The 22,479-nt window shown below is 37.5% G+C and overlaps 1 protein-coding gene across 1 annotated transcript in view; it reads left to right on the top strand.

The window, feature by feature from the left end:
* Positions 1–16,816, top strand: part of TBC1D12 (TBC1 domain family member 12) — a 164,160-nt gene extending 147,344 nt beyond the window's left edge. Inside the window, exons 13-14 of the mRNA XM_033940671.1 lie at positions 14,777–15,035; positions 15,955–16,816. Coding sequence (XP_033796562.1) covers positions 14,777–15,035; positions 15,955–16,023 — 328 coding nt within the window. The 3' untranslated portion in view covers positions 16,024–16,816. The remainder of the gene's footprint in view (positions 1–14,776; positions 15,036–15,954) is intronic.
* Positions 16,817–22,479: the final 5,663 nt, after the last annotated feature.

Raw genomic sequence — 22,479 nt, forward strand, 5'->3', positions numbered from 1 at the left:
ATTTCTTTCAGTTCCTCTGCATCACCCTTGAAAACCATTTCTGGTATGGGTAAATCTTACATCATCTTCTGTAAAGATCAAAGCAAAGAATTCATTCAGTCTGTCTGATATGTCCTTATACTCTCTGAGTGCCGCTTTTTCTCCTTGATGATCCAACAGTCCCATGGATTCCCTCATAGGCTCTCTACTTCTGATGTACCTGAAAAAGTTGTTACTATGAGTTTTTGCCTCTGTGGCAAGTTTCTCTTCATATTTTTTTGTATCCATCTTAATTAATACTTTGCATCTAAGTGGTCAATGCTTATGTTGCTGCTTATTTTTTTCATTCGGATCCTTTTTTCCATTCTTTGAAGGATGGTCTTTTGACTAAAAGCTTCTTTCCGGGGGGCGTGGCTTGGAGCGCGCAAAATGGTCGCATAACCAGCGGAGCTCCCCGAACCCAGACAACAAACAGAAAGGAAACAGCTGATTAAAATCGCTCATCCGCATTATAAATAACAAAAATAACTTCCGAAATGGCTACCACAAGGCAAGGAAAATCGGAGAAGCCGTGCACTTCCGGTGTATCGGCAAAAAGATCTAAAGTGACTCCGGTGTCTCCGTCGAGTGTCCCGATCCCGCTGGAAACAGAGGAATTCTCAGATAAAGCTGATATAATGGCTGAACTATTTAAAATTAAATTAATGCTGACAGACAATGCTGGTAAAATTTTGGAGGTAAAGGAGGAAGTGCTAAGTCTGAAGCAAGAGATCCAGACTGAAAGGCAGAGGATGTCTGTGATTGAAGAGAGGGTCGAACTGCTGGAAGCTGTCACACAGAAGTGTGAAAATGAAAGACAAACTGTGGAAAGCTTGAAAACTCAGCTGATAGATTTGGAGAACAGGGGGAAAAGGAAGAACATCAGAGTGCTTGGACTGGCTGAAAATCTTGAAGGGGGAGACACTGTACAGTTTTTTAGAGAACTTACTACCTAAACTGTTACAGTTAAACTCCAAGTGGCCGTTGGAGATAGAACTTGCACATAGAATCCCTTCAAAAAAACCAGTGAATCAGAGTGGCCCCAGATCCTTGATTTTTAAAGTTTTGAGATACCAGCAAGCTTTAGAAATCCTGGAAGTAACAAATTTCACTGTTCCCTCTAAGCTGAGCAGGTGTCCTCCAGCTGCATTGCTACCACTAGGGGGTGGAATATTTTCAGTCGCTAAGGACAGGTATGTTCCCTGGAGTCCTGCAAAACTTGCCTGTCCCTCACAATTGAAAATGTGACAGTAAAACAACACCCTCTGTTGGTGAGACTGTGGGTGGAGGACTCCTGCTCAGCTTAGAGGGAACTGTCACTCCCCAGACTTTGCAAAACACACTGCAAACATCAGAAAGCAGTTTCTAATGCTGAGGCAGCAGTTGAAAGAAAAAGGCTTTATGTACGGCTTGTACTATCCATCTACAATGCGAATATCTACTGGAAATAAATCCTGGTATTTTCAAGATCCTGCCAAACTTAAAGAGTTTCTATCAAAAGATGAACCGATGTCTACATAAAGGAAAATTAATTAAAGGAAAAAGAGAAAATGGAGAAGACTCATTTTGAAGAGAAGAGAAAAAAAGGAAGAAAGAAGGAAAAAAGAAGTGGATTGATATTGGACCAAGTTAATTTTACTGCATTTTATTGCATGTGAAGATCTTTTGACTAATTTTTCAATATTTTGAAGCTACTGATACATTCTTAAATTAATAAGAAATTAATTATCTATGAGTTATATATATATTTACCTAACTACTAATTACTACCCATTCTGAATAATAATAATTGATTAACATAAGGAAATAAATATATGATACTAAATATTGCAAAAAGGGATTATTAATAAAATAGGAAATAATTTTAGACTTTAATAAATATGAAAATATATATTTCATTTAAATATTTATTTATATTGAATATATTATGAATATTTATTTATAATGAATATATTATGAACATATATTTTATTCAATTATTTATTATATTGAATATATTATAAATGATTTTTAAATGAGAATGTTATAAATAAATTGGTTGAATGCTAGTATCAATAATATATTAACGCTATGACTGAATATATTTAATTTAACAGTGAATATTTTAATATACATGGAATTATAGTTAAATTTAAAAATGTTAACAAAATATTAAGATGGGATATATATTATTTTGGAAAGAAGATATATTTATAATCTATATGAATTAATTAAATAAGAATCTTAATATAATGATATAGTTCACCGGGATACTAATTGATATGAAATACAAAAATTATTAAATAAAGGGTTAAGTCTGGGAATTGGGATTTTTTTCAAGAAGAGATAATAAGGAGATAAAGAATTTTAAGATACTATTATTAATATGAATAATTTATATGTATGAACATGTATTTGAATATTCATTTTGAATTCATCACAGATAATTTTATGTAATTTGCTACAATGTAATTTCAATATTAATGATAATAATTATTAACTGAATGATTGAATATGTATAAATATAACTAATTAAATATTACATATGTGGGGGGGAAAAAGAATAGCTGAACTTTTTGAGATATGTTAATTCAATATGGAGGGGTATTAGTTGTCTGGGGGAGGGGGTTTAGGGTCTGCTATACCAATGTGTGTTCCAGGTCAGACAATGTTTAGGGGGAGGGAGGGGAGGGAGCATAGAGAGAGGGAGGGGGGTTCAGAGCAATAATATATTGATGAGGATTGAAAATGGGATAAATATAAAAATTGAATTTTTCTTTCATAATTTTATTTTTGGGAGGGGTAAGGGATGGGGGGATTGGATGCAGGAAATATATTTACTTAATGTACTGAGATCTGGTCATCTTTACTATTATAGAAGTATTTGCCAAAGTTTAATTATAAAATATATGTATATAAAAATGTATTCTATTAATGTCAATGGTTTAAATCATCCTATTAAGAGAAAGAAAGTACTAACGTTCCTTAAATAAGCAAAATGCGGACATATATTTTATTCAAGAATCGCACCTTTCTGATATTGAATCTAAAAAGTTATCTGGGGGTTGGATTTCTAAATGCTTCTTTGCACCGGCAATGGGGAAAAAAGCTGGGGTTGCTGTCCTGATAAATAGGAAGTGCACTGCTGATTTCAAATTAATAAACCATGATCCTTTAGGAAGATGGGTGCATATCAAAATGGTTCTGGGAAATACAACCCTGGATTTATTAAATTTATATGCTCCTAATTCGAATCAAATGGAGTTTTTCAAACAAGTTCAACAATTACTGCTACCACTGGCTACTTCTAATTTAATAGTAGCAGGGGATTTCAATGCTGTAATGGATCCAATTTTGGATAAGAGACCAAGTAGAATTATGAAATCATTAGGTTTAGATAATTTGGTTCAATCTTGTAATTTAGTTGATATATGGCGTATTCTTCATTTTAATGATCAGGAATTCTCTTTTTGTTCTCAGGTCCACAAATCTTTTTCACGAATTGATTATATATTCGTGTCTAATAGTATAGCGCAGCGAGTGATGAATGCAGTTATTGATCCCATTGTAATTTCAGACCATGCTGGTGTGTGGATTGACTTTAAGAATAATGATATAGTACATTTCGATCCAATTTGGAGATTTGATAATGCTTTACTTGCGGACTCGAACTTTCTGGAAGATTTTAAATTAAAGATGAATGAATTTTTTCAAATAAATAATTCGGACAATATTAATGCTGAGATTTTGTGGGACGCATTTAAAGCAACAATAAGAGGAAATATTATTTCATATTCAGCATTTATCAAAAAACAACTTAAAAAACAATATGTTGATCTAGAAAACCAAATTAAAGTATTAGAAAATAAATTAATTGAGAAATGGGAACATAATACATTACAAAATTTATTAAAAGTAAAAGCAAAATATAATGAGATTTCTTCTCAATTTGTGAGGAAAGATATCTTCTATAAGCAAGTTCAGTATTATGGTAATTCAAACAAAGCTGGAAGATTATTAGCTAATTTTCTCAAAGCAAAAAAAAGGAAATCTAAGATTATTGCAATTAAAGATACACAAGGCAACACACACACTAACACCAAAGATATTTTAATACAATTTCTTGATTTTTATAAAGATTTATATTCTTCTGAATCTTATGAAAATAAAGAACAAGAGGGATTAAATTTCTTAAACTCATTTATTGGACCAAATGTTCTGGATCATATAAAACGAAGTTTAGAAGATCCTATATCTTTAAAAGAAATAGAATCAGCATTGAAGTCTCTTAGAGTTGGATCCGCTCCAGGTGGTGATGGCTATACTGTTGAATTCTATAAAACATTTCAAAATATTATCTTACCATATTTATTAAATTTGTATCAATACCAAATAAATAATGGGAACATATCAGGTACTATGGCTGATTCGGTAATTATTGTCTTACCAAAACCAAATAGGGATCCTACTTTGGTTTCAAACTACAGGCCTATATCTTTATTAAATGTAGATGGTAAGTTGATTGCTAAAGTTTTAGCAATAAGATTGGCAAAAGCTCTTCCTTTTATTATTGATGTACACCAAACAGGATTTATTGCTAAAAGACATTCATCAAACAATACTAGATTAGCTTTTCACTCTTTAAATTTAGCGAAAAATATGAATGATCCAGCTTTTATGATATCTTTAGATGCAGAAAAAGCATTTGATAGAGTGGAATGGAGTTATATGTATCAAGCTATGGAATGGTTTGGAATAGACCCCGGTTTTATTAAAATGATTCAGACTTTGTATAGCTCTCCTGGTGCAAGATTATATATTAATAACAATTTATCAGATAGATTTAACTTGCGTAGGGGAGTTAGACAAGGATGTCCTTTGTCCCCCTTACTTTTTGATATTGTTTTAGAACCTTTATTAATTGCAATTAATCAAACTAAGGAGATAAAGGGAATCCCATTTTCTTACTGGGAATTTAAACTTTCTGCATATGCAGATGATATATTATTATATTTAAGAGAACCGGGGAATACTGTTCCAAGTTTACTTAATCTTCTAGAGAAATTTGATTAATTTTCTGGATACAAAATTAATTGGAGTAAATCGGAAATTCTTCCAATTAATGTTCATTGTACCAAAGGATTATTTGATTCATATTCATTTATTTGGAAAGAAGAAGGTTTAAAATATTTAGGAATTATTATCAAAAATACAATTGAAGATACAGTCAAAGAAAATGAAAAACTTTTATTAAAAAAAATAACAGAAATGTGTGAGCAATGGAATCCTTTACATCTTTCTTGGTGGGGAAGAGTTCAAACAATTAAAATGATGATGTTGCCTGTGGTTTGTTACCAAATGTGTATGATACCAATATTTTTTCAGGGGTCATTCTATAAAAAGTTAAATAATATTCTTACAAAATTTGTTTGGTTTGGGAAAAGACCCAGAATTGCTTTAGTATCTTTACAAAGACCAATTGTGGAAGGAGAGGTAAATTTTCCAAATTTTATAGGTACCATCAAGCCTATATTCTAAGACGGGTATGTATTGGATCCTCCCAGATCTCATGGAGAATGTACCAGATTGGCTATATCTAGAATGGCAGCTCCTGTTCCCACTACATGTAGAACACCTAATTAGTATAAACATGCCTAGACGATATAAGGATAACAGAATTCTATTGGATACTTGGAAGACATTAAGATATATTAGTAATCTATCACCAGAACCAATTGCTAAATCATTAAATCAATCAATTTGGGTAAACTCCAGGATCAAGATTGGCGGATATAAAATCATCTGGAAACAATGGATAATTGCAGGTATACGAACATTGAATGATGTTATTTCAGAAGGAGCAATGCTTAGTTTTTCACAATTGCAACATAAATTTGGATTAAATAAAACACAATATTTTAAATGGTTGCAATTGGTTCCCTGAATGGAAAACTCTTAATACTCAATATAGTCTGCAGGTTCTATGTTTCTAGGCGGATTTTTTGGGTCACCAAGCCGCAAAATGGTATAAATTGTTAAATGGATTTTTAAATAAAAAAAAGAAAACTGGACTTAGGGATATTTGGAGTATTGAGATTGGTCAGACAATTTCTGAGTCTCAATGGCCACGATTTTGGTCCTGGAGATTAAGATCTACAAAGTCAGCATCTATAAGTCAAACTTGGATGTTTTTGTTACATAGAGTTTTATGGACCCCTACGCGCTTACAAAAGATAGATAGTACTAGATCTAATAGATGCTGGCATTGCAAAATAGAAGTTGGGACATTAGACCATTTAATTTTTTTTTGTCCCTGTGTAAATGCATTTTGGAAACTAATTTGGCCCCAAATTAATGAATTACTAGAAAATCATGTAGGACTCTCATATGATACTATACTATTTGGTACAGCAATAAGAACTCAGAGTCCGATTTCAGCAAACAATAACAAACTATTATTAATATTGACAGGGGTCGCCATGCAACAAATAACTCAAAATTGGAAGGATTATACCAAACTAAACTATACATTTTGGTGGAATTCAGTCTGTCATATATACAAAATGGAAAAAACAATAGCATTACAACAGGGAAATATTCATAATTTTAAGAAAATTTGGGAACCATTGACTCGTTATTCCAATGATCAGATTTCATAGCACATTAATAATGATTATATTAGAATGGGGAGGGGAGGGGAATGTATATTATATAAAAATAATAATAATAATAACTTTATTCTTATATACCGCCAACAATCTTGCGACTTCTAGGCGGTTTACAATAAAGAGAAGTGGTTTACAATATAGAGAAACTGTAGATACAATAAAGAGAAACTGTACATACAGCGAATTAAAGGGTATAGCATTGTACATCTGGTAATTCCAACATTAATAATATTAACAGCAGTTTGTGTGCCATGCTGCTTACACAAGATTAGAAATATTCCTTAAATTATATGGATTTTAGTATTGAAAAAAATGGGAGGGGTATATTTTATGTGATAAATGAATTATTTGTAATCACAATTTTTCATGTATTATTTGAAGTTTTTATGTATAATTAAAATATTGTAAGAATGAAAAATTTATAAATAAAATATTAAAATAAATAAATAAATAAAAGCTTCTTTCCCATCACTTTTTTAACATGTTGGCCGTTTGCTGCTCTTTTCACCTTTGTTAATAGATGGAATATATCTTGTCTGGACTTCTACGATATAATTTTTAAACAACATCCATGCCTGATTTAAAGTCCTAATGTGGCATATCCTTTTAGTGTCTTTTTAACAATTTTACACACTTTATGATAGTCACCCTTTCAAAAATTAAATGTTGCTACAATAGATTTCCTTAGTGATTTCACTCCATAAATCGGCTCAAATTTGATCATGTTATGATCACTGTTTCTCAGCTGCCCAACACTGTTACTTCTTGTGCTATGCCCTGCATTCCAGTAAGAATGTAGGAGTGAAGGGCCACTACTCAGACTGGAGAATGGTCACGAGTGGTGTTCCGCAGGGGTCGGTACTCGTACTGCTGTTGTTCAATGTATTTATAAATGATCTAGAAACAAGGACGAAGTGCAAAGTAATAAAATTCGCAGACTGAGCAGAATGATTGCACACATGCGTACATGGATTGTAAAATGAAATTAAAAAATTTAATGATGCAAAATATTTTCATAAAATCCAAAATCTTATTTTTTATTAGATATCAATATTAGGTCATAAGAGTACGCAATTAAATCAATTGAGTATCTTTTTGCATCAGAGAATTATTATAGAAGCCAAAAAACTGGCCTTTCTCATAACAAATTCTGAAATTCTGTAGCAGTTACATGTCCATATATAACTTTTGGTTTAGTGACATCATCAAGTCTGACGACCAATAACATTTCTATGGGTGGTCTTAAAGTTTAGACAAAGAAACATTCCTCCATGTTTAAAAGTCAGTCAAAGTTTCAGATGATTTCTGAATTAACATTAACATTCAAAAGAATTCACAATTATTAACATGGTAAATTCTCAGTCCTTCCATGCTGACAAGTTCTGAGCCTTAAAGGAAAAAAAACTCCTAAGCTGACAGATTCAAATTGCACAGCCTTACACAGAAATCTTACTCAGGAGAAAAAGGGGGGGTTAAATCCCCCTCTCCTCTTCCTGAAGCATGGGCTTCCAAAGCCCCCCTTCTCCCTATTCTTGAGACTGACTCTAATTACTTCCAGATGTTGTGCTCGAGATTTTTTTCTTAATGTTTATGCTTATAAAACCATTTATATTTCATTCATATTTCCACAATCATATCACCACATATTACATCCATGGGCCCCAAACATTCATAATTTCATTCATATTTTGGCCATTCATACTTCATACATTTTATATCTCAGTTTGGAATATGGAGTTTTCCTAACTAGCCTGAGCACATCTGTTTTCAATTAGAACCACGAGGCTAAAGGCGGGAAGCTGAACAAAGAACAGAAACTATTCACTGGCACAAGATGCTGGCCTAAGACAGGACAGTTATAGCACATACAAAAGAACCTAAAATGGATTCCATGTAATCCTGATTTCCACCATGATTTGGCTCAACAGCAAAGTACATACACAGATATTATTATGCTTTCCCTTATATTAATCCTTAGTATATTTTTCTCTGGCCTTAGCTACATTATATTTAAATGTTTTATTCACCTATTTTTCGTACGCTTCTATTTGGGCGCGGTCCTTAACTAACACAGATGTTTGTCTAACTAGAATTACCCAGAATCATACGAAAAACTGGCTTTTTGTAGAAAAAAACTCCACAAAAAATACTGCACTTATCATGTCCTAACATCCATTCTCATTTCCGTCCCATAACCAGCACCCCCTGCTGGCCACGAGCCACTACTCAAGACGACACCAAACTATTTAGTGGAGTTAAGAATATAGAGGACGGCGAAGATTTACAAAGGGACCTGTACAAACTAGGAGAGTGGGCGATGAGATGGCAGATGAAGTTTAATGTAGAGAAATGTAAAGTCTTGCATATAGGAAGCAGAAACCCGAAGTACAGCTATATGATGGGAGGGCTGGTAATGGGTGAAAGTACCCTAGAAAAGGACTTGGGGGTAATAGTGGACAGGACAATGAAGCCGTCGGCACAGTGCGCAGCAGCCTCTAAGAAGGCGAATAGAATGCTAGGTACTATCAAGAAAGGTATTACAACCAGAACAAAAGAAGTTATCCTGCCGTTGTATCGGGCGATGGTGCACCCGCATCTGGAGTACTGCGTCCAGTATTGGTCGCCGTACCTTAAGAAGGATATGGTGATACTCGAGAGGGTCCAGAAAAGAGCTGACACGTTTGATAAATGGTATGGAAAACCTTTCATATGTGGAAAGATTAGAGAAACTGGGGCTCTTTTCCCTAGAAAAGAGGAGACTTAGAGGGGACATGATAGAAACTTACAAGATCATGAAGGGCTTAGAGAAAGTGGAGAGGGACAGATTCTTCAAACGTTCAAAAACTGCAAGAACGAGAGGGCATTCGGAAAAATTAAGAGGGGACAGATTCAGAACCAAAGGATGGTAGACACCTGGAATGCACTTCAAAGGGTGTAATAGGACAGTGTACGGTATTGGGGTTCAAGAAGGGATTAGATAACTTCCTGAAGGAAAAGGGGATAGAAGGATATAGATAGAGGATTACTATACAGGTCCTGGACCTGATGGGCCGCCGCGTGAGCGGACTGCTTGGCATGATGGACCCCTGGTCTGACCCAGCAGAGGCACTACTTATGTTCTTAAGAACGATGCTTCACCTACTTCTTTCTTGACTTTACAGCTTCCATTGTCTCCTGTTGCATGTTTCCAGCCTCCACTCCTGAGTGCTGTGAGTTTAATCCCTAACAAGCCTGACTTTCATGGTATTTCTAACCATAAATATTCCATACTACTTTTTTGTTTCCTGCAGGATTTTATTCTGTTTGATTCTGTGCTCTCCTTATTGTATAGTGCAATCCCTCTACCACTTTTGATGTACCTTGTCAATATAGTTTATCTCCAAGTACAAGCAGGATAGTAAGTCCTCGCAGCATGAGGACTATATAGGAAAGCTCAATGATAGGGACCTATATAGGAAATCTTTTCCAGCTAAGTCAGGGGTGTCAAAGTCCCTCCTCGAGGGCCGCAATCCAGTTGGGTTTTCAGGATTTCCCCAATGAATATGCATGAGATCTATTTGCATACACTGCTTTCATTGTATGCTAATGGATCTCATGCATATTCATTGGGGAAATCCTGAAAACCCAACTGGATTGCGGCCTTCGAGGAGGGACTTTGACACCCCTGACCTAAGTGCTAGATAGAAACATCTGTGTTACTTCAGCAAATATGTGTACGAATTCCTGCCTATTGTTGTTGTGCAAGATCACAGCAATAATAGCAGTGTGGACGACAAACCAATGGCAAAGAATGTCCAAAGGCAAAGATAACAAAAAAGAGCCTTTGTTTAAACAATTTTTATTTAACATGAAAGAAGTTACAACCAAACGATCTGTACATAGATAGGTTCATTGGTTTTTCAAGTATTGCAACTCCCAATCCTACCCCCAAAAGCCAAACAACCCTTAGTCTAAACAATTCGCTGTAAGTGCCAAAGCCAAGCATCAGCTGGGCCAGTACAGCAATTAAGGGTACAAAGATAAAGACAATCCTTTCCTTCCAGCCTCCTTATTAAAACTAAACACCAGTGGCCTGGTTTCTTATGACCATCTGTGCATATCCAATAGCAAAAGTTTTAAGGGGAAAAAAAAGTTTGCAATACCATCCCTGCCCATCAGGTGGTTGTATTTGACTTTTGCAGTTTTCATTGTTTCACATTGTCTTTTTGCTTAAAACTTTAATAAACAATTATGGGGGGAAAAAAAGATCAAAGTAAAAATAAATAAATAACCACTGAGGAATCAGGTGGCACTGAGCAGAATATATGCTCTAAACCAAAGCATTTACTGGATCTATCGGCCCAGAGTTAGAAGCAGTAGTTACTGTGTTAATGTTGTTATACCAAGCTACAAAAGGCCTCCATAGCTTATCAAAGGTAGCACCATGTCTATGCTGTTTCATTGTTAAATTAGTAAGTTAATATGCTTGCCATAGCCAAGGTCTTAAATAAGTGATGGAGAGGACTTCTTTAGTGCACCACAACCTGACTACTTCTCTCCTTAAAACTACTTCACAGGAGGGAAATCCTGTATAATATCCTCCAATATACTGGTTGGGCGATACTTGTATTGAGGATGAACAACTTAGGATCTAGAGGAATCACCATCTGGAACATGTGAGAAAAATCTTGGCCCATTCAGACCAAAACAAAATGTTATTCGCACAGATCTGCCAAATTTTAATACTCTGAACGGGCAAGGGGGGCATTATCCCCTGAACATTTATTTTTAATATCAAATTGGCAAAAGAGTTATGTGGTAAATATAAGATCTGCTGTTTAGCCCTTCATATTTAACCAGGTAATTTCATTCCTTATCCTTAAAGTAGCACTCTGATGACAAAAGGCAGTGTGCAAAACTGGCCTTAGGTTTCCTATCTCTTCAGGTCACACTACCTCAAATTAGGTAACATCATTTTTGTACTTCACACTGCACTAAAATTTACATGCATTGCCTTTTTGCATGGTGGATATTCTGAAAATCAGAATGCCTTGATATGTCCCAAGACTGGTTTGAAAACCACATGTTTAAATTATTGAGCTGACTTGTCTGCTTTTTGAAATGTTTTATTCATTAATTGCTATTTTTTCATATTTTTGAGTTCTTGCAATTGGTAAGATGTTCTGCACTTAAGGATGAATATCTGGGGAGAAATAGGAAAGGGAGCAGGATATTATTGCAGATGTAGGAGAGATGTGCTTTTTATGTTTTTATTTTTTTTTTTACAGGGCAGGGATGGATGCTGTTATGCTTAGAGGCATGAGGAATAATTGTTATGTTTTTATTCCTGATAAATTGGGGTTTCCTTACCAAGTTTTCAGGTCACTTGCTATCTAATTTTCTGGATATTCACAATGAGTATACCTGAGAAATTGGCATATATTGCCTGTTTTGTTCTCAATCTAGTTTTATGAATTGTATAGTATGTATTTAACTTAGGTCACTGATTGAAATGGTTAAAAATGTTACTCTATTTGTGCAGCTTGTTCTGCTTTATTAGCCCCCAAGGCAGAGTGTAGAATGCAAGGGGCTGTTCAAGACAGTTGACCACAAATGCAAAAGTTGGTTCGGGGCATTATAACCTGCACAGTACCTGATATACTTTATATACTTGGGGCCAGATTCTCAAAACTTAAGGTTGCCTTTAACACAGTCACTAAACCAGTTTCAGCCGGTTTAGTGTGCATGTATTTTAGTGGCGGATTATCAAAACGGCTTACCGTGATCTTTTCTGAGCTTCTTAGCACTCTTCATTTCTGCCATGCAAATGGGCTCATCAGTATTTAAACGAGCACTTTGGCGGATTCTTCAATGTCGCCAAGTGATTCTCCAAGCGCGGTGTTGGCTTTTGGCAACCAAAAATCAGCAGTTGGTCCAGGATTGCTGCTACCTGTGAAAAGTGCATCTCTGATGTGTGTTTTGACTGTTGCTCATGAAAAAAAAATTATACAGTAAAACCTTGGTTTACGAGCATAATTCATTCCGAAAACATGCTTGTAATCCAAAACACTCATATATCAAAGCAAATTTCCCCATAAGAAATAATGGAAACTCAGATGACTCATTCCACAACTCCAAAACCTTAATACAAAATACTATACGTATTTGTATTACAAGACCTCGCTCGTTTAGAACAGTTCCTACACTCCCGCAGCGTCAGTGAGAGAAGAACCATCGGCTCAGTTGTGATGATGTGATGCGTGTACACTATATGTATGCATATTGCAAGACGTTGCTTATTTAGAACAGTCATTACACTCTTGCAGCATCAGAGAGAGAACCATTGACTCAGTTGAGATGTGTGACTTGGCAGAAGGGCTTCGAGGTAAAATAACATTATTCGCCGATGACGCCAAACTGAGTAATGTAGTGGGCAAATGCACAACAGACGAAGGTTCAGTGCCCGACAACATGATGCACGACCTACTCCTACTGGAGCGATGGTCTAGGACATGGCAACTCAACTTCAATGCCAAAAAATGCAAAGTTATGCACCTGGGCAGCCAGAATCCATGCAGGTCTTATACCCTTAATGGCGAGATCCTAGCAAAAACGGTAGCAGAACGAGACTTGGGGGTAATCGTCAGTGAGGACATGAAGTCTGCCAATCAAGTGGAGCAGGCTTCGTCCAAGGCAAGACAAATCATGGGCTGCATACGAAGGGGTTTCGTCAGTCGTAAAGCGGAAGTCATTATGCCATTGTATAGATCCATGGTGTGGCCCCACCTGGAATACTGTGTGCAATTCTGGAGGCCGCATTATCGCAAGGATGTGCTGAGACTGGAGTCGGTGCAAAGAATGGCCACCCGGATGGTCTCGGGACTCAAGGATCTACCATACGAAAAACGGCTTGACAAATTACAGCTATACTCGCTCGAGGAGCGCAGAGAGAGGGGAGACATGATCGAGACGTTCAAGTATCTTACGGGCCGCATCGAGGCGGAGGAAGATATCTTCTTTTTCAAGGGTCCCACGACAACAAGAGGGCATCCGTTGAAAATCAGGGGCGGGAAACTACGAGGTGACACCAGGAAATTCTTTTTCACTGAAAGAGTGGTTGATCGCTGGAATAGTCTTCCACTACAGGTGATTGAGGCCAGCAGCGTGCCTGATTTTAAGGCCAAATGGGATCGGCACATGGGATCTCTTCACAGGGCAAAGGTAGGGGAGGGACATTAAGGTGGGCAGACTAGATGGGCCGTGGGCCCTTATCTGCCGTCTGTTTCTATGTTTCTATACTATATGTACTTGTATTGCAAGACATTGCTTGTATATCAAGTTAAAATTTAACAAAATGTTTTGCTTGTCTTGCAAAACACTTGCAAACCAAGTTACTTGTAATCCAAGGTTTTACGTAGTCTCTTATTTGGGGGTGTGTGGGGGGCAAAGCACACTTCTTGAGTGTGTGTATTATAGCCGTGTCTTAAGTGTTTCTGACTGTGGTTCATGATAAAATTTGGCATTAAAACCAAATTACAAGATTTACATGAATTTTATAGCAGTTTTGGGGGTAGAAAAGGCATGTCTTATGCGCACTTGTTGAAAGCCAACTTTGCATCTCTCCTCCCTTCATCCAGTAGCTTCCTGCATACCTGTGATTGACAAACCGCTTAATGCATGGCTTTTCCCGGCACATGCGCACATTTACGCCTCTTTCGTGGTGTATTCTGCGCATGTGCCGATCACTATCACCAGCAACTCATCTCAGGTAGATTTGGTGAATCTTGGTTATTCTTCGCCAACCTCATTTGCATGCATGTTTTTTTGAGAATGATTTGTCTTTTTGAAATTGCTACAATGATGGGCTACAACAGTGGCCTATCGGTTTTGAGAATCTAGCTCTTAGTTCACTTCTAACTATTCTTCACTCTATGTACTGAAATTTCTGTTATCTCATTTTGTACATAAAGCAGACAGCAAAAAACTTTGAGCTGTTGCATCTACAATATCATAATTCAATTTTCATTGCACTATAACCTTCTCTTTTTGCAAGATAGCAGGCAAAATTGTCAGTGGTTATTAATTATTGTATAATTTATTGTCAGAGTGCTTACATATTGTTTTGCTTCTAGGATTTTCACACTATATAGCAAGTCGCTACCACTTGACCTAGCCTGTCGAGTCTGGGATGTCTTCTGTAGGGATGGAGAAGAGTTTTTGTTTAGAACAGCACTAGGAATTCTCCGATTGTATGAAGATATCTTGTTACAGATGGACTTCATCCATATAGCACAGTTTCTAACAAAACTGCCTGAGGACATCACATCAGAAAAGCTTTTTAGTTGTATTGCAGCTATCCAGATGCAGAATAGCAACAAGAAATGGGCACAAGTAAGTAATGATAATGCAAATAGAGAGCTGCATGGGAATGGGGATTGTGGGATTCCTATGTGGATGGAAGACATTACTATGGTGTTCTCATGGGAGTGCAGTCAGAATCTCTGGTGACTCCAGAATGAGGCTTGGAATGCACTTAGCGTCAGTTGGAGCACCAGAATGAAGCTATACCATCCCCTCTCAAAAAAAAAAACATTGGAGGCTGTTGGGGTTGGTTGGAAACAGAGGGTTGCGAGCAAATAAATAACAGCATCTACTCCTGCGAGTGCAGGTGGGGATGAAATGGATCTTAGTGTGTACAGGTGAATATGGGTTAGATCAGGTGGGAATGGGTGAAACTTATGACTTTGTTCAATTCTCTAAATGCAGTCTGAAATGAAAACCCTTAATTTTTTTCAGTGCACATTCCTTGATATTTCAGGTGATGTGTATTCTGGTGTGGGTTTTTTTTTTTGTTTTTTTTACTTTCTGAAGAAATGTAAGAGAAGTTTCAGGAAATTAGTGTGCCTTACTGAGTTATGATTGTTGAACTTTTGATTGAAAAAGGTCTCAGGTCACTTGCAAGTGAAAAGGGGCTGAGTAGATATTCTGAAAATGCTCAGGAGATTAGAAGTTAAGGGTGTTTGATTGTGCTTCAAGATTTCCCAGTGTAAACTAAAGTTCTTTGAGTATGGCTACTGATTCTGGTCCATTCTGCATTACTCCACAAGCAATTTTCCAGCTGTGTGCAGAACAAATATTGATTTTGTTTTTTCCTTTTGGGTGACTGTGAGAGCAGCATTTTTGTACTAAGAGGATGAAAAATATCTGTTTGCTCTACAAACACTCCTTACTAATCAGATATTATGTATAGTTGAAAAAACCTATTAAATAAAGATTCCTTTTTTATGCTGGGGTTTTTCTTTTATAATAGGTATTTACATCACTAATGAAGGATAATAAAGAAGGGGACAAAAATCCTAGCCCAGCACTAAAAAGCTGATTTCCTTTCTCGGTGTTTGAAGAGTTACTCTATAGAACCACTTGACTAACTACAAAAGTGAATCATTGTATCATCTTGCTTGAAAACCACTAGAGAAGAATCCAACTGTGAAAGAAAGAGTGACTTCGGATACGGTGAAACATATGGAAGACATGTCTACCCCGTGCCAGTATTAAGCAAAAATAGGTTTGTGAGGAATTTAGTTTCCACAGACCAAGCTAAAACAAAATAAACCAACCACTTGAGACTGCATAATAAAAATATATATCTATATCTATATACATGTATTTAAATATTAAAAAAACAAAACAGTTCAATGCAATAACATTTGTAATAAAACCTTTCTGGTACATAACATTTGTAAAATATTTTTATGAAAACCACAAAAGCACTTTCTAATACTTTTTTAAATTTTTTTTTCCTTTTACATTTTGTGAAAGTGCTAACTATTGTATCAGGCTTATTAGCTGCAGCATGAACCAAACCCTGGTACAGGTATTAGCTACTGAACTTGCAGATGCAGAAAAAGACCTATGTGGACCAAACAAGTTTTGTCTGTGGAGCTTGTTATTGGATGTGCCTTGACTTGGCCATTTACATTCATTCTTCAGTAGAGAGAAATGTGGTAGTTTGCTCAGGAACCAGGAGTATTGATTACAAAATGTGTGGCATTTAGGTTTTTCTCTGGCCTTTGTTTTCTTTTAAAACATCATCCTTGTATAGTAGGGACTTTTCACAGAAAAAATTATTGAACAGCAGGAAACCAGAACTGACATGATTGGACATTTCTAGATACATCAAAAAGCTTATTATTCCAGGACAAGCAGATAGTTTTAAATCTGACACTAGAGATGGTCTCTCTTTTTGGCCCTGTTCAGATATCTTTCATAATCAAAGTGCAGCCATGTAGTGAGACTTTTTCTGATAAATGCAGGTATTTGTAGCGTACAAGATTCCAAAACCTAAAATATTTGAATGTTCATATGGGAAGGTTTATTAAGAAACAGGACCATAAATATTTAATCACAGTCATTCCATAAAATGTTGTTGCTGCCAGATAAGTGTGTGTGTGTGTGTGTGGGGGGGGGGGGGGCTTAAGTATTTAATTACAATTAAAAAAAATGGGCATTTTTCTCCTTGATCATACTTAGAACACTAGCTGTACTAATGACCTGGAGGAAGCAAAATATGTCTTGTTAACTGGTTTTCAATATTAAAATGCTTTTTCAGTCAATGAACTTCAGAAAGTAGAAAGGAAATATAATTTTAGCTCACCCAAAAATTAAAGTCTTAAGAGATGATAGCTGTTATTTAGTTAACAGATTTGTGAAGATGCATATTTTGGGGGGACTATCTTGATTTTGGCTATAGAATGAACCTTAGAAATCCTGAAAACTTGCATCTGTAGTTTAATATCAATGTTATCTACTTAACTACTGCTTTGGTTATCCTCTAGAGAATTCAGTAAACCGAGTGATTGAAAGACAGAACCATAGAATGATTTTTAGAAATGTGTGTTCTATACTGTGCAATATCAAAAGTTCATGTCTTAGCATCACAGCTAGAAGACTAACTGTTTTATATAAGTAAGAACCTTTCCCACTGTTCTGCAGATATCTTCTGCATTCTGTTGCAAAGACATAGGATTCTGTACTGAAGCTGTTATCATCTAGTTAGGAATTTTGCAGAAGTGTGTCACTCATATCTTTTATAACTCCTCTCCTTCACCAGTGGAGAATAGCTCCCTCTTCAGTTTTTCCTTCTGCAAGTGAACTGAGAAGGTGAGTTCTGATCTCTTCTGCTTCATTTTATTATTTTTGAGTATTTTTGTCTGTCGTTTTCTGTGTGTCTTTGTCTAGAGCAGTGATTCCCAACCCTGTCCTGGAGGAACACCAGGCCAATTGGGTTTTCAGGCTAGCCCTAATGAATATGCATGAGAGAGATTTGCATATGATGGAAGTGATAGGCATGCAAATTTGCTTCATGTATATTCATAGGGCTAGCCTGAAAACCCAATTGGCCTGGTGTTCCTCCAGGACAGGGTTGGGAACCACTGGTCTAGAGGTCTACCTCTTGGGGCTACTTCATCAAGGAAAGGATGCAGATCTGCAAGGGTGGGCTGCTGCTCGCAAGTCAATCTCTTAGAGCAGTGATTCCCAACCCTGTCCTGGAGGAACACCAGGCCAATCGGGTTTTCAGGCTAGCCCTAATGAATATGCATGAGAGAGATTTGCATATGATGGAAGTGATAGGCATGCAAATTTGCTTCATGCATATTCATTAGGGCTAGCCTGAAAACCCAATTGGCCTGGTGTTCCTCCAGGACAGGGTTGGGAACCACTGTCTTAGAGTACCAATAGAGCCAGCCTGATTTGTGATTCATTGAAAGCTCGGGATCCATTCCCCTGGGAGCTTGCTCACCTGCTGATTTATCAGAGGCTTGAGCACAGGCTGTGAGACCCCTTTGGGTATTGGAGCCGGCTGCATATAATCAACCCCCACCCCCGATGCGCCACTTGGATTTAAGGGTGTTGGAGTCTTCAGTCAGAGTCCCTTTGACCAGCAGCCAGAAGATTTCTAGTGAAGGATTTGTTTCTCCAGTTTTCTGAGGCAGAAATCTTTTTCCTGCAGGCAGGCTGCTACAAGCTGACAGGCACCAGAGAAGTCATAGTGAGTACTCCCAATATTCCCTATGGGGAAAATGGGTGGAAGCTCACTTACAGGTGCTCTCTGCTGCCCACATGATAGGAATAGAGAATGTCCAGGCTGACTTTCTAAACCAGCAGACTGTGGATCCAGGGGAGTAGTCTCTGTCCCAAAGAGTGTTCAACCTCATCATGCAGTACTGGGGAAGACCGGAGATGGATCTCATGACTTCAGCCAAGAACATGAAGGTGACTTGCTTCTATAGTCAAAGAGCTGAAATGGGAAGCACAGGGCTGGACTCCCTGGTTTAGCCCTGGCCTAAAAGAGTCTCTTCTACATGTTTCTACCATGGGCCATAGAGTGCCAGATCATCTGCAGAATCACGAGCCACCAGGGTCTGGTAATACTGGTATCTCTAGACTGGCCTCCTTGGCCTTGGTATGCAGATCTAGTGCAGCTACAAAGAGGCAGGTGTCTCAGACTGCCAGTTCATCCGGGCTCCTCAGTCAGGGCCCAGTCCCCATGGAGAATCCAGAGTGCTTTGGTCTTATGGCATGGCTCTTGAGCAAATGGCCCTAACACATATTTGTTACTTGGAGATAGTCATCGTGACTCTACCAGAGCAAAAAAGCCTTTGACATTTGCAGCTTTCCAACTATGATGCACCAAGGAACAAGTAGAGCTTTGCAAGTCACTAATTCCTGTAACCCTGGCATTTCTGCAAGCTGAACTAGAAAAAAGCCTAGCAGTAGCATCCTTCAAAATCCAGGTGGCAGGCCTCTCAAGCTTTTGGGCTTGACGAGGTAGGTGGTCACTGGCGTCTCATCCAGACGTCACTCAGTTCTTGAAGAGGTTGCTCAGGTTGCATTCTTCATTGTGCCAACCTTTCCTGTCTTGGAACCTTAATATCATTTTGAAGGATCTTTTTCAGTTCCTGTATGAACCTCTGCAAGACGTGTCTCTTCTGGACTGTACGGTCAAGATGATATTTCTAGTGGCCATAGTCTTTACAAGGCAAATCTCAGAATTATAGGCTTTCTTCTGCAATGTCCTTCCTCAGGCTTACAAAGGCTGGTGGTTCACTGCAGATCGGACCTTCCTTTCTGCCGAAGGTGGTCTCAGCTTTTCACTAAACAATATAGGATTTCACAGACGCTGGAGGTACAAAGAGTTTTACTTCACTACCTGGAAAGGACCAATGATTCATGTCTATCTGACCATCTTTTTGTGCTGACCAGTCATGAGGCAGGCCAGCTTCCAAGGCTTCGATTGCTAGATGGATTTGCATGGCAATTTCTTCTTCCTACACTTCTTCTTCAAACAGCCACCTGTCTCTCTCAAAACACATTTGACCAAAACTGTATCTGCCTCCTGGGCAGAGTCCTGGGCTATTTCACTCAATGAAATCTGTAAAGCAGCTTCTTGGTTTACTCTCCATACCTTTACAAGGTCCTACAGAGTGGATGTGGTAGCTCAAGAGGATGCTGCATTTTGGACCTCTGTGCTGCAAGCAGGCTCATCTGTCCCTCCCTAGACGCCTGGCACTGCTTTGGTATGTCATCTTCTGTACAGAATCCTATATCTTTGCAAAAGAATGGAAGATTAGGTTCTTATCTTGTTAATAATCTTTCTTTTAAAAGACATAAGATTCTGTACGGCCCGCCCTGTGCAGGTTTACAATTCACCTGATTTCTGCCTTGGACATTGCTAGGGTCCATCATGAGATTTCTACTGTCGGTTGGATGAACATGTAAAAAAAAATAACGGAACAAGAGTTTATTAAGAGCAACACTGTTTTATTGAACCTTGAAGTTTCTTATGCGATAGTGCTAGTTGCACACAGCAGGGTGGTTCCTGGATACTCATAATTTGCGAGTTCCTGTTGATTTCTGTTCTGCTCTGTAACACATGAAAAAAGAACAATAATGTATGTTGTCTCCGAGGAAGACCCTGGGCCCCTCCTTCTCTTTTCTTCTGTTTCAGTGGAGTTTAATAGCTTTGGTACTAACTGAAGAGGGGAGCAGTTCTCCACTGAGAAGAAGAGTAGTTGAAAGATATATGAGCGACACCCTTCTGCAAAGTTTGCGACTAGAGGACAGCAGCTTCAGTACAGAATTCTATGTTTTGTAACAGACAGAACGAAGATTACAAAGGTAAGAACCTAATCTTCCAATGAACAATGTTGTGCCCTAAACTGTGATTTAAAAAAAAAAAATCTGTCATGATAGGCACATTTATTTAATATTAGTGCACTACTTTATTTCTCCAAGTCAACTGACTTTTTGATTCTAATAGGAATCATCATTTGGGTTGTGATAAAGCACAACTTTTGTCTTAAAAATTGGTAATGGTGGATACTAGTTGAGGTTTCCCCTGCCTAATCAGAGTCCAGTTTTAATAATATTTAATGTAAATAAATTGCTTACTAGTGTTTTTGTAATTGGTCGTCTTATGTGGAAATAAGAAAGTAAAAGCTATCACTGCATACTTTTTAACTTGGGAGGGAGTTTCCAGTTTTCAAGCTTACAACTATTTACATTATGTACTGTTTTGTTGCACAGATCTTATCTATTAAATTTAGCATTCCTTTACAGTTGAAAACTACATTTAAACACTATTCATTTAACAGTGTAAAATTTGCAAATTAACCCATGTTTTATGTATTTTTGTTCAGGTTATTTGTTCCATATTCTGTGTTCTATTGTACAGATTTCTTACTTTTGAAGTATAAACGTGTACATAGAATTTGTAAATTGAAGGGATTTAGCCTTCATTTAAAACCACTAGTAATGATTCCTATGTAAATAAAACTCAGAAATGGAGAGTATGATTTGAGTCTTCTTTGCAGTTGAAGTCTTTGATTTAAAATTAAAATTTTATCAAAACATTTAGTTTTTTATGCAATGTAGTTATCATATAAAGCTGTACTATGTGTTCAGCTGTACTTGTCTTCATGCCAATGTTTTTGGTGCCGGAAGTTTAGGTTGGTCCTGCAGCACTGTGCATCTCAAGCTTGCAGATAGTTGAGTTGCGGCAGGGAAAACAGGAATCCCACTGAGCTTCTGCCACTGGAGTCAGGTGAGATGAAAGAGACTGGGTGAAGGTTGGGGGGTATACAAAGAGAGAGGCTGGGTGAAGGCTGGAAGGGCATTATAAAGAGAAAAAAGATTGGATGAAGATTGAGAAGGGATGAGAGATAGAGGAGATGGGGGAAAGTACATGAGAGAGAGAGAGAAAAAGTTTGGCTAGGCCACTGAACTCATTTCTTCAGTGAAACTACTCAACTACCTGTAATAGCACAACTTGAGTTTCCCTGAATCCAGTTTTATTTTTTTTTCTTTTATACAACTGGGCTGGATTTTCAAAAGTCACTGATAAAATCCGTAGAAGTGATATTTATTTTATGGACGATTCTCAGCATAATAGCATTCAAATTATATGCACAATATTTGTATGGAGAATTGCCAGTAAAGAGCAGGAGGAACTGCTTGATGCTTGCTCAGAAGAACAATCGCTAAGCACAACTCCTCCCTTCTGTCAAACTTGCTCTCCCTGCCCTGATCAACTGAGCCGCAAGTCTCAACGAGTCCTGCTGACTCAGCTGATTGACCAGCAGGGAGAGCAACAGAGGGAAATATTCCCCTTCCTACCGACACCCCCTCCCTTATCTGCCACTGCCTGGCCCCCTTACACTCTGTACAAGATCGGCAGGAGGGATATGCCTAATCCCTCCTACCTCTGGGATCCCCCCTCCGACAAACCCTTGGCACTCCTGACAACTCCCCCCGCCATCCCCTGACAATGCCCCGA

This window comes from Geotrypetes seraphini, chromosome 4 (assembly GCF_902459505.1).
Source record: "Geotrypetes seraphini chromosome 4, aGeoSer1.1, whole genome shotgun sequence".
NCBI lineage: Eukaryota > Metazoa > Chordata > Amphibia > Gymnophiona > Dermophiidae > Geotrypetes > Geotrypetes seraphini.